This window comes from Ranitomeya imitator, chromosome 4 (assembly GCF_032444005.1).
Source record: "Ranitomeya imitator isolate aRanImi1 chromosome 4, aRanImi1.pri, whole genome shotgun sequence".
Taxonomy (NCBI): domain Eukaryota; kingdom Metazoa; phylum Chordata; class Amphibia; order Anura; family Dendrobatidae; genus Ranitomeya; species Ranitomeya imitator.
Window position 1 is genome coordinate 510,028,642 of NC_091285.1, and position 14,112 is coordinate 510,042,753.

The 14,112-nt window shown below is 41.3% G+C and overlaps 1 protein-coding gene across 1 annotated transcript in view; it reads left to right on the forward strand.

Annotated features, from left to right (window-relative positions):
- Nucleotides 1–326: 326 nt before the first annotated feature.
- USP50 (ubiquitin specific peptidase 50) overlaps nt 327–14,112 on the forward strand; it is an 89,000-nt gene continuing 75,214 nt past the window's right edge. Inside the window, exon 1 of the mRNA XM_069766071.1 lies at nt 327–1,532. Within this exon, the coding sequence (XP_069622172.1) occupies nt 331–1,532 (1,202 nt within the window). The 5' untranslated portion in view covers nt 327–330. The remainder of the gene's footprint in view (nt 1,533–14,112) is intronic.

Here is a 14,112-nt window from a genome sequence, read left to right on the forward strand (position 1 = left end):
GGCACACGAAAACTCTGCTAGAAACTTTCAACAAATATCTGGACGGCACACAAGAAAGATTAGTTAGCTCTTCAATGTCATAGTTCAGTTTCCTCTTTACCACCATATAATGCTCCAGTGTTTGGCAGAAGGTGTCAGGTTGCTTCTCATACAATTCTGTCGTTGACATTGCTGTAGCTCTAACAACTGAGTACAGTACACAGATTGCTAAAGCTCAGTGGCCTTTATTTAGGCGTCTCTAGAAACCACCCTAACCACTCCCATAAATAAAGGCCGTCAGCAAATGTCATATACTGATTTTCCGGAGACCTCACAATCCATTTAATGGATATGGATATCACAGTCGCCACACTAACATGCGTACAATGGTCTTTTGAAGATTATTCGGCAGTTAGAATTGCCACTTCTTCCTGCTCGCTCTGTGGAAGATGTTTTCATTTGAAAGGCAGAATAAAACTAACCGGAGGTAACAAGTCTAAGTTTGGAAAAGCTATTTCCCAAGCAGCAGCAGCAGCAGCAACAAGACATTTATTTTTTCACTTCTTAGATGAACAGATACTAGGAAGAGTGCAAAAGAAAATCATCAAGAATGTTAAGAGACTGCACAAAAATGGACGTCCGTGCCTGGTGGAGGTGGAGCAGGCAGACGTACTGAAATGGGTGGGAGACTTGTTGTTGAGTGGCCTAATTGGACCATATGGAAAATCTCCAAAAGAATCAGTGTCTACTTCAATGAAAAAATATCTCACTTCTATCTCACAACAACCATTCCAAGATTTGCTCCATCTATTCTGTGCAGAAGGAAGTAAAAATGTAAGAACTTTGTTTCAAGAAATTGACTTGCTGCAAGAGCGACTTGGATTAAACTTTAGGACAAGTTATCGACCTGTAAAGTTTCTTTTCATTGAAAAATACAAAATTGACTTTGAAGAATCCCAACATCCCAGAGACCTGCGAGTTGTTTTACTGGTGGAAAAGGAAACTGGTTACATTTGTAATTTCTACATATACTCAATTACTGAAGTCCTTAGGAAAGCTCAATGCATCCCATTCCTATACATCATACGCAAACTTCTCATCCCATTTTGTAAGAGAAATTATACTGTGCAGATTGACAGTTCAGCTTTAGTAAATGAGGCAATTTTTAAAGAATTTAACAAGCTGGGCTTAAACCTACAATTTGTTTCCAAGCTCGGAGAAAAATATGGATCACTTGTTAATAAAGAAAACCATATGGATAAGATGTTAAAGATATTAAATGGATACAAAATATTCCCAATCTATGGAAGAGACATTAATCCAATCACATTTTCGGTGGCGTTTGGGATTTTAGTAAAGTTTTCTTGTATTAATGCTTTCATCCTTTATTCAATGGAACATGTAAACTATGGTGAATATTTCTCACTACAGAGGTTTGTAAAAATGTTATCAGAAGAGATACTTGGAAATAATACCCATTTGAGTGTTTTCCAGTATGAGGAAACTAGTTCTGATGAAGATCAAGATGCAGATATGTACAGTGATTCAGAATGGTAAGTGTGTAATCGATTTTATACTAAATGCCAGAATAACCCGTGCATTAAACAATATACTGATTATACCAGGGGGCATCTGAGAACAGGGGGCATCTGTGTGAGAATTGTATACGCGCCTTATCTCTTAGGGTACGCTCACAACTGCGTATAAAATCAGTGAGTGCAATGTGAGAAAAAAAAATCGCATTGCACTCGCAACAATGTTATTTAATGAGAAGTGTTCATCTGCGAGTATTCTTCACCTGGAATTGGGATGAGGAAACAATTTCAGCATGCTGCATATGGCCACTTAAAATGGCAATACAAGTCGAAGGGTACGAGAAAAAAAATCACACAGCACACTGACCATGGGTGTGACGTCCAATTTTTAAGCACGCATCTCAAAGGAACACTTGACATTTCATCAGCAAAGTACAGTAAATTCACAGCGTGACTCGTCAAAATTGATAGATAGGAAGATGTCAGTGAGATATATACCGTAATTAGTGCAGTGCATGTGTAGCTTACTGTACATGTATTTAGCTAATACAGAAATAAAAGGAATAAATGGCATTGGGTCCCCCTTATTTTTATTTACCATCTGAGGGTAAGCAGACAGATGAGAGCTGGTCTTAGTAGCGTGGAAAGGAAGCAATAAACATGGAGTTTCCCAAGCTATTACTATCAGCTCACAGCTGTCTACTTAGCCTTTACTGGTTATTAAAAAGGGGACCAAAAAAAATGATATGCGGTCCCCCTATTTTAATCACCAGAAAAGGCTAAGCAGACAGCTGTGGGCTTGTTAGGTTGAACAATTAATAAATGTTCACTTAGTTGCCTACTCCTGGCCTAATGGATATTGATCAGGTGCGCACTAAAGAAATAACATATGACACAGTCAGATGTAAATTCTCCTTGATCAATCTATGGCTTAGTTCCAAGGGCTTTATTCAGTCAGGACACAGATTTATATAACCCCTGTAAGGGGGCTCAGCTAGCTTTAAAATGGGATTGATCGGATGTATTCCATTGGTTAGTGGGTTGGGCAATGAGCAAGTCCATGGGCGGATCCATGAGGTCATCAGGGTGGGTTGGTCCATGAGGTCATCAAGGTGGGCGTCACTGTGGGTTGGTCCACAAGGTAATCAGGGTGGGCGTCATATTGGATATTAGCACATGGTCTGCTGATACAGGAATTGGCAGCCATCTTTAGGGTCTCACTTTGATCTGAGAAAGCTTATGTAAGGTTAAACAATACACGTTATGGGTCACTTCTCTCAACCTCTTATGTCTTGAGGTTAATTAAGTATTTGATCTTATGGCTCAGCCTCTCCCCAACAGGCTGATATTAATAGGCTGGAAAGAGGCCATGGATATTGGCCCCCCTCACAGACTTATAACACCAGCCCTCAGCCTCCACAGAATTGGCGCATTAATTGGAAGTCTACAGCCTGCAGTGATCCTCAACCTACTGAACCATCGCACAACCAGCTCTACCCTCTTCTAGTGTATCCTCACCCATCCCCTGCAGACAGTGAGCCCTCGTGGGCAGGGTCGTCCCTCCTTCTGTACCTGTTAGTGCCTTGTTTTTTTTGCTCATGTTTAATGTATTTGTCTATATTTGCCCCCTTTTCACATGGAAAGTTCCATGGAATAAATGGCGCTATAATAATAATAATATCTGGTGTTTAGCATCAGCTCTTCCCGATAGCACTGGTGCAATGGCAATTGGGGTAATCACTTTGGGGTTGATGTCAGCTGTCTAATGTCAGCTGACATCAAGCCCAGGTGTTAGTAATGGAGAGGTGTCTATAAGACACCCTCATTACTAATCCTGTAGTCAAAAGAAATAAATACATACACAGAGAAAAGTCTTTTAATTGTAAAAAGCATTCACTGACGCTCTTTTACCCATTTATTACCATTAAAAAATAAAATAGTCCAAAGGGGTAGGCCATAAGTACCCACATGATGTATTTCACACACTGCAAGTGGTAACATCAGTAAGGTCACCGCAGTTCATTGGCTATGAACTGCGATAACCTTAATGACGTCACTGCTCGTCACTGACTGCCATAATAAGAGGTCACATCACTGATGTCACCGCTCAATGCAGCATCCAAATGTAGCAAAGTCGAAGGAGGAATAACTATGATTTTATTGTTTTTCCCTTGTATAAATGTACGAGTATAAAAAAAGATAAAAGGAAAATTCCAAGGGACAGATGTCATACAAGAAAAACACGTTTCAATTCACATCAGAAAAACACAGACATATTTTTGACACAGACATCACACGAGCACACATCAGATGGATCACTCAACTGTCATCATGCACATCGTGCAAGCACAGCGCATTCATAACACAAGCACAAAACGCACATTAGGTATGTCACATAAGAACACTGCACAGGTAACAAAAGTATAGAGCATACTGTACGTCACATAGAACTTTATACATGTAATACAAGAACAGCAAACGTCACAAGCACAAAAACACACAGTATGTGCACAGTTATCACTGCACTAACCACATATTAACATATCAGTTACATTGTTAGAATCCTTACACTATCATGGCTGATCTCTAACAGGCTCAATTCAAAAAATGGAAAGCTCTGACCATCTGTTAACCTCTCCCAGTAGCGCTATTAAGCTAGTCTCCATTCAATCCATATTACACAATTTTGTAAAATTCATAAAGCTATACATTACATTGTACACTTTTCAGGTCCCAGACGTTTTTTCTAGTTGTGAAGGGCCACACTCCCTCTTGGGTCCTCAAACAGCATCATCAGTTGCACAGGTTTATTATATTCTCCTGAATTATAATCAGAAATATGTTAAAATCAAGCATGTGATTAATCTGCACTTTTATCATGCAGCGCCTTTAGCAACCTGGAATAAGTATGATGAAGTATATCACTATTTGTTGAAGTGTTCTTTTGATTGAAATAATAGTACATGGATGAATTCTAAATCTACATACAGTGTGTCATTTGTATTACACGGATCTCCATATATTTTAATGGCCAAGTTTAATATGTAAAATCAATGAGAATAGGACATGCTCTGAGTCTCATAGAACAGAGCGTGAGACACAAATCTGGTTTTAAAATTGATGTGTGTATGTATCAATGAAACTCTATGGGTCAGTGTGCGGTCCAAAAAAGAAATGGACAGCATACAAACATGTGAATATAGCCTTAGTCTCTCAGTATGTTCTGTATGTGTCCTCTCCCACAACCCGTCTCTGATAAATCCCTCTTCCTAAGTCACTCTTCCTCATTTCTGCTGGAGATCACGCTATCTCTTTCTCCCTGTCTCCTCTCACTACTAGGGACACCCAAGAAATGCGTGACTTTTCACACCAGACCTTTTTTTTCTATGAACTCTTGGCCCTATCTGATGTCTCAAAAAGAAACTGTCTCTTTCCCTTCAACTTAGCCCCTACCACTCTGAATTACTTCCAACCATTAACTCTTGCAGTTCCTACTGTCAAAAACACACAAAATAGTAACATCATAAGCGAAAGTCACGATTCACATTTTATATTGCAATAACATTTGTTCTTCAAGAGAGACATGTGGACAGTATATCCATCTTCTAAGGCTACATTCACATTTGCATACGGGGGCTTTGTGGATGGCTGCGTACTTCCTCCCTGAAGCTCCGCCCACTTCCGCACTTCTTCCGTTTAGGTCCGCTTACTTCTACATGCGTCCTGCGTACCTATCTTTAACATTGGGTATGCAGGACATGCGGATGTACAGGTCCTTCTCAAAAAATTAGCATATAGTGTTAAATTTCATTATTTACCATAATGTAATGATTACAATTAAACTTTCATATATTATAGATTCATTATCCACCAACTGAAATTTGTCAGGTCTTTTATTGTTTTAATACTGATGATTTTGGCATACAACTCCTGATAACCCAAAAAACCGGTCTCAATAAATTAGCATATTTCACCCATCCAATCAAATAAAAGTGTTTTTTAATAACAAACAAAAAAACCAACAAATAATAATGTTCAGTTATGCACTCAATACTTGGTCGGGAATCCTTTGGCAGAAATGACTGCTTCAATGCGGCGTGGCATGGAGGCAATCAGCCTGTGACACTGCTGAGATGTTATGGAGGCCCAGGATGCTTCAATAGCGGCCTTAAGCTCATCCAGAGTGTTGGGTCTTGCGTCTCTCAACTTTCTCTTCACAATATCCCACAGATTCTCTATGGGGTTCAGGTCAGGAGAGTTGGCAGGCCAATTGAGCACAGTAATACCATGGTCAGTAAACCATTTACCAGTGGTTTTGGCACTGTGAGCAGGTGCCAGGTCGTGCTGAAAAATGAAATCTTCATCTCCATAAAGCATTTGTGGGTACTTGACACTGGACTTCAGGCATTTTGGCATTTCCTTCTCCCCAGTCTTCCTCCAGACTCTGGCACCTTGATTTCCGAATGACATGCAAAATTTGCTTTCATCAGAAAAAAGTACTTGGGACCACTTAGCAACAGTCCAGTGCTGCTTCTCTGTAGCCCAGGTCAGGCGCCTCTGCCGCTGTTTATGGTTCAAAAGTGGCTTTACCTGGGGAATGCGGCACCTGTAGCCCATTTCCTGCACACGCCTGTGCACGGTGGCTCTGGATGTTTCCACACCAGACTCAGTCCACTGCTTCCTCAGGTTCCCCAAGGTCTGGAATCGGTCCTTGTCCACAATCTTCCTCAGGGTCCGGTCTCCTCTTCTCGTTGTACAGCGTTTTCTGCCACATTGTTTCCTTCCAACAGACTTACCATTGAGGTGCCTTGATACAGCACTCTGGGAACAGCCTATTTGTTGAGAAATTTCTTTCTGGGTCTTAAGGTACCGTCACACTTAGCGACGCTGCAGCGATACCGACAACGATCCGGATCGCTGCAGCGTCGCTGTTTGGTCGCTGGAGAGCTGTCACACAGACCGCTCTCCAGCGACCAACGATCCCGAGGTCCCCGGTAACCAGGGTAAACATCGGGTAACTAAGCGCAGGGCCGCGCTTAGTAACCCGATGTTTACCCTGGTTACCATCGTAAAAAAACAAACAGTACATACTTACATTCAGCTGTCTGTCCCTTGCCGTCTGTTTGCTGCACTGACTGCTGGCCGCAAAGTGAAAGCAGAGCACAGCCACAGCGGTGAGTCACCGCTGTGTGACTCACCGCTGTGCTGTGCTTTCACTTTCACTTTGCGGCCAGCAGTCAGTGCAGGAAATAGACGGCAAGGGACAGACAGCTGAATGTAAGTATGTACTGTTTGTTTTTTTACGATGGTAACCAGGGTAAACATCGGGTTACTAAGCGCGGCCCTGCGCTTAGTTACCCGATGTTTACCCTGGTTACCAGTGAAGACATCGCTGAATCGGTGTCACACACACCGATTCAGCGATGTCTGCGGGAGGTCCAGCGACGAAATAAAGTTCTGGACTTTCTTCCCCGACCAGCGACAGCACAGCAGGGGCCTGATCGCTGCTGCCTGTCACACTGGACGATATCGCTAGCGAGGACGCTGCAACGTCACGGATCGCTAGCGATATCGTCTAGTGTGACGGTACCTTTACCCTCTTGCTTGAGGGTGTCAATGATGGCCTTCTTGACATCTGTCAGGTCGCTAATCTTACCCATGATGGGGGTTTTGAGTAATGAACCAGGCAGGGAGTTTATAAAAGCCTCTGGTATCTTTTGCATGTGTTTAGAGTTAATTAGTTGATTCAGAAGATTAGGGTAATAGGTCGTTTAGAGAACCTTTTCTTGATATGCTAATTTATTGAGACAGGTTTTTTGGGTTATCAGGAGTTGTATGCCAAAATCATCAGTATTAAAACAATAAAAGACCTGACAAATTTCAGTTGGTGGATAATGAATCTATAATATATGAAAGTTTAATTGTATTCATTACATTATGATAAATAATGAAATTTAACACTATATGCTAATTTTTTGAGAAGGACCTGTATACAGATGCGTCATTTTGACGCGCCCGCCGACCGCGTGGGAAATTACCCAAACTGGTGAGTTGGAGTAACATTTCATGCTTTGCTTGATACTTTGATAAATTTGATGCAAATATTGGCAACACAGCCACAGGCAAAATTGACTAAAAATTCTCCTTGTGATACATTTTCCCCAATTGGACATGGACAACAAACAGTGACATCTGAATAATGAAGATAAGAAGTCCTCCAGCCATGTTCAAGATAAAAATAGTGAGCTTCATTCCAACAAGATTAACCCCATTCTATTCCATCCATGTGAAATGGGCCCTACTTCCCATGAACGGAATAGTATGTCATAGGTGATCGCCGCCGCCTGTCAGCTGATTATAACAGCTGACATCCGGCACTATGTGCCAGGAGCGGGCACATTAACCCCCGGAACACTGTGATCAAACATGATCGCAGCGTTTCGGCGGCATAGGGAAGCATCGCGCAGGGAGGGGGCTCCCTGCGTGCTTCCCTGAGACCCTCGGAACAACGCGATGTGATCGCGTTGTTCAGAGGGTCTCCTACATCCTCCTCCCTGCAGGCCCCGGATCCAAAATGGCCACCGGCTCCTTCCATGTCCTGCAGGGAGGTGGCTTGCAAGCGCCTGCTCAGAGCAGGCGTCGGCAAGCCTGGAGCACTGCCTGTCAGATTGCTGATCTGACACAGTGCTTTCCAAAGTGTCAGATCAGCGATCTGACACTGTAGCATGATGTCTCACCCTGGGACAAAGTAAAAAAGTAAAAAAAAAATATATTTACATGTGTAAAAAAAGAAAACCTAAGTTTTTATCGTATAAAAGCACCAAAACATAAAAAAAGATATAAATTAGGTATCACTGTAATAGTACTGACCCGAAGAATAAAACTGCTTTATCAATTTTATCAAACATGGAACAGTATAAACGCCCCCCCAAAAAGAAATTCATGAATAGCTGGTTTTTGGTAATTCTGCCTCACAAAAAACAATAAAAAGCGATCAAAAATGTCACGTGCCCGAAAATGGTACCAATAAAAATGTCAACTCGTCCTACAAAAAACAAGACATCAAATGACTCTGTGGACCAAAATATGGAAAAATTATAGCTCTCAAAATGTGGAGACGCAAAAACTATTTTTTGCAATAAAAAGCGTCTTTTAGTGTGTGACAGCTGCCAATCATAAAAATCTGCTAAAAAAACCGCTATAAAAGTAAATCAAACCCCCCTTCATCACCCACTTAGGGAAATATAATAAAATTTTAAAAATGTACTTATTTCCATTTTCCCATTAGGGTTGGGGTTAGAGTTTGGGCTAAAGTTAGGGTTAGGGTTGGGGCTAAAGTTAGGGTTAGGGCTACAGTTAGGGTTTGGGCTACAGTTAGGGTTATGGTTGAGGATAAAGTTAGGGTTAGGGTTGGGGCTAAAGTTAGGGTTAGAGTTGGGGCTAAAGTTAGGGTTTGGATTACATTTACGGTTGGGATTAGGGTTGTGATTAGGGTTAGGGGTGTGTCAGGGTTAGGGTTATGGTTGGGATTAAGGTTAGGGGTATGTTGGAGTTAGGGGTGTGGTTAGGGTTGGGATTAGGGTTAGGGGTGTATTGGGGTTAGGGGTGTGGTTGGGATTAGGGTTAGGGGCATGTTCGGGTTAGGGATGTGGTTAGGGTTATGGTTAGGGTTGGGATTAGGGTTAGGGGTGTGTTTGGGTTAGGGTTTCAGTTAGAATTGGGGGGTTTCCACTGTTTAGGCACATCAGGGGCTCTCCAAACGCGACATGGCATCCGATCTCAATTCCAGCCAATTCTGCGTTGAAAAAGTAAAACAGTGCTCCTTCCATTCCGAGCTCTCCCGTGCGCCAAAACAGGGCTTTACCCCAACATATGGAGTATCAGCGTACTCAGGACAAATTGGAGAACAACTTTTGGGGTCCAATATCTCTGGTTACCCTTGGGAAAATAAAAATTTGGGGGGCTAAAAAATCATTTTTGTGGGAAAAAAAATGATTTTTTATTTTCACGGCTCTGCTTTATAAACTAATTTCCAAAATACGGGCCATAAATCATAAGCTCATCCACAGAAATATAAGCATTAAACCAAACTAAAAAAAGTGGGTCTTAGAGCATTTCTTGACAATATATATAGAAATTTTATTGAGAAAATTAAAAAAAACACAGTAATATTACCATAAAAACAACTATATGCAGGGAAAATCAGGGTGTAATGACATCAAGGTGCCACGTCCGCAAAGCAGTTGGTCAAATTGTTTGTCAAAAAGAAGAGAATAATACAAATATGCACGTATACTCCCAAAACAGATAGCCATGTATAGAATATACCACTAAATCATGTGGTAGTGACCGTTGGTAGTTCCTATTCAAAGATTCATACATAGACCCAAGGTATAAAATGACTGCATAATCCAGGTAAACATACGGGTCAAAGTAATGCAGGGGAAATAATAACAAAAGCCATCGATCACATATTATGAAATTAGGCCAATACTGAAGAGATTGTACCAAAACATCAATCCATAGATGACAGACAGTTGGCTATATCAAACATAATAAAGGGAAAAAGATGCCCATAGTGCACCAACCTGAAAGCATGGTGTGGAAAAGCGGACCCCAACGTGCATTTCGCAATGTTGCCCCCCGAGGAGCAACATTATCTTATATTCCTAAGATTGCAGCAGACTTATCCAAGGGTGGGCTGTGCAATATACTACGTGGGCTGTGCAATATACTACGTAGGCTGTGCAATATACTACGTAGGCTGTGCAATATACTACGTGGGGTGTGTTATATACTACGTGGGCTGTGCAATATACTACGTGGGCTGTGCAATATACTACATGGGCTGTGCAATATCCTACGTGGGCTGTGCAATATCCTACGTGGGCTGTGCAATATACTACGTGGCTGTGCAATATACTACGTGGCTGTGCTATATACTACGTGGGCTGTGCTATATACTACGTGGGCTGTGTTATACACTACGTGGGCTGTTATATACTACGTGGCCTGTGCTCTACACTACGTAGGCTGTGTTACACACTACGTGGGCTGTGTTATACACTACATGGGCTGTGTTATATACTGCATGCGAGGGCTGTTATATACTAGGTGAGCTGTGTTATATGCTATGTGGGCTGTTATACACTCCGTGGGCTGTGCTATGTACTACGTGGCTGTGCTATATACTCCGTGGGCTGTGTTATATACTACGTGGCTATGCTATATACTCCGTGGGCTGTGCTATATACTCTGTGGGCTGTGCTATGTACTACGTGGCTGTGCTATTTACTACGTGGGCTGTTATATACTACATGACTGTGCTATTTACTACGTGGGCTGTTATATACTACGTGGCTGTGCTATATACTACGTGGCCGGCCGCGAACAATCAGCGACATGCGCAGTCCAGCCGCGAATTGGCGTGGGATTTGAACCACGCTTTGCTAATTGGTCCCGCCCGGCCGGCCGAATCCTGTGTATTCAATGTATTATTCTAAAATCTTCATAAATAAACTACATACATATTCTAGAATACCCGATGCATTAGAATCGGGCTACCATCTAGTTCTACATATTTATCAATTGAACCTACTGTCTATCTCTCTCTACAGCTTGAAGGGTCTTGTCATTGCAGCACATTGGCACAGCATAATGTGATGACATTTTTCTTAAACCCTCATTTTGTTAAACAAAATTTGCCACAGGTACACACGTAGAAAATTATGCCACATAACATGTGACGCTGAGTCACTACTCACTAACAAGTTGTGGGAAAGGGTAGTCAGGAGGTCCGAGGTCAGATAGTAGGAGGGCCTCATAGTACAGAGGAGTAAATCAATGGTGTGGTCAGGAAACAGACCGGGATCAAATGCCAGAAGGGAACATCAAAAACCCGGGAGTACAACAATCGGATATTCAGAGGCCAAGTCCAGTGTCAGACACCTGAAGTCAGAGAGCTTCAAAAGTAGAAGGAATAATCCATGAGAATTTTCACAAGAGATCTAAGGTAAAAAACAAGATCAGAAGTCCGACATGGGACTAAGCACACACACACCTACTTAAAGCAAAGCTACAACTGACAATCTGCTGCTCACAGCATGCCAGCTAAGTACCTAGCAAATCATCTGTGTATGGGAGGCACTTGGGGAAATGTCAGCAAATCAGAACAGATTGAGCAGCAGGGCAGTCAATCAAAATGCTAACAGACCAGAATGCCTTAGGATCAGATTGGAGGACTGAACTGTCGCTCACAAAACTGACAGTCCAGCACACTCCAGATTCCAAAGGGTGACTGAGCTGTCACTGACAGCATTTCCAAGCCACAGTCAGTTATGAAACCGTGACAACTTGGACTTGCATCTTTCTCTACACACACAAATCAAGGCTGATTGTCTTTCACGGGACATGTTGTAGTTTTGAAAGACACCATTTATTTTTCCATTCCTTCTACTAGAAAACGAAAAAGTATGGTGAAATGGTGAAAACAATGCTATTTCACCATTATTTTTTGGCTTTTGTTTTTTACGCCTTTCATTTGTGGTTAAAATGACCAGGAAACAGGATTGCACGCTGTCACTATTCGGCAGCGTGTAATCACATAGTATATGGGCCACATAACTTATTTGTGCACCTGTACATCAATTTAATACTAAAGGTGTGTGGTCCCTATTTTATTTTTGTAATATACATATAGGAATATGACCCCCTTTAGGGCTCAGCACCGTTATCAACACATCCTTCCCAGACTAGGTTTTACTTGTGAGCTATGCCTGGTTTTCTCCCACTTCACCTTTCAGGTTTGGCCTGGTTGGTTGTTTTGGCACATGGAGAGGTAGGACATTAGTGATAGCGACCATCAATATTAAAGATACACCTTGATATGGTTGGATGGCTTTTGCGCTCTTTGATTAAAAAGCGGTAACTAAGTACCTTACTTTTTAATGTTTATATTGGAGTTCATGCATTCTTTAATCGCAGTGTGCAGACACATCGTCTATATAGTAACATAGTAACATAGTAACATAGTTAGTAAGGCCGAAAAAAGACATTTGTCCATCCAGTTCAGCCTATATTCCATCATAATAAATGTTTGTATATTGTGCACCAGTACATTAAGTTGATAGTAAAGGTGTGCGGGCCATATCATTGTTTTATTTTGTAGTCGCATAGAGTCACAACAGACTTTGCTTGTGAGAATGGACAGACCCTTTAAATCAAAGCCATAAATACATTCAGACCCAAGACCAGTATCAGACCAGCAAAATAAAAATATAGTATTGACCTCTTCAAACTCTCAATCAAGCACTGGTGCTCTGATAGTCCCCTATAGCCTTTACATATAGTGTCATTGCTTTCGGAATTCTCTTTGTGATGTAATACTGACTCGGAGCTTTTCCTTTATGAGCTGTAAGACCCCAGTACTCAATGACATGGAGAAGTGATCGACCATAATATAATTCTAGCAGGCCACGTTCAGGAAATCAATTAATGAATGGATGGAAATGAAATGCAAGATAAACCATATTCTGAAATGTAAGTTTCATAAAACCATACTTGTAGGATTTATAAATCAGTATGCTTTTTGTGTTACAGATTTTTTTAGCAAAGTTTATATTTATTTGCCACTATATTAAAAATATCTCAGTAAAGATCACAAGTGGGGGGCACCTCATGTGTTTAATGGGATCCACAATTTCAATAAAGCATCTTCTACAGTATATAACTTCACTGTCATTTAAGCATTGTTTCCAGATAGAAGAGCGAATGTACAGGGCTGTTAGCGAGAGGCTACGGTCAGTAGAATCTCTCATCCGAGAGAATTCTGTAAATGACACTGGGATCAATGTCTGATCAGCATCAGCTTAGTGTGATCCGATTCTCTCAGATGACAGAATCATAGCAGACTATGAGGAGAAGATATAAAACTATATTTCTCCATCTTCTCCATTTTGTGAGTCTGTGGAAATCGAACCACGCTCAGGTGTCATCCGAGTGCAATCTGATGTTTTCCACGCACCCAGAGACCTGAATCGGTGAGTGGCATCTGATTTCAAACTGATTCTGTTAGTGGAGAAAGATCATGCGTTAGCTCTGCCCCATTGTCCAATAAAACTCGTCTGATTTATGCACTAGTGTGGGCGAGCCACCATAAGGATAACATACAGTACCTTATGTGAGAAAAGCATGTATTTTTTGACTTATGCTTAACATATCTCAAGAAATAGCTGGTATTGTATAGTTATATATTGTCAAGAGATTAGACCTTGAAAAAGGATGCTTTTATTTCAATTAAATTCAATGAAAATATCAATGTATATGACTGCATGCCTGCACAGCATATTTGGATCTGCCTAAAGAAAAAAATCAAATTAGCCAAATTTTAAAAATCCATCTGACAGTAGTCCATCAGTGATGTAAAAGTCCTTATGCAGTCTTCTTCTGTGCATAATTCTAGGCCTCATTCACACTTCCGTGCTTGAATTTGTACATGAATAAATGGTACCAGTGTCATCTCTGTGTCCATTTCTACCATGAGTGAGTCCTCAGTGTTTTGGAGCAGTGCGTCATAAGTGTTTTGTCCGTGTGTCCGTTT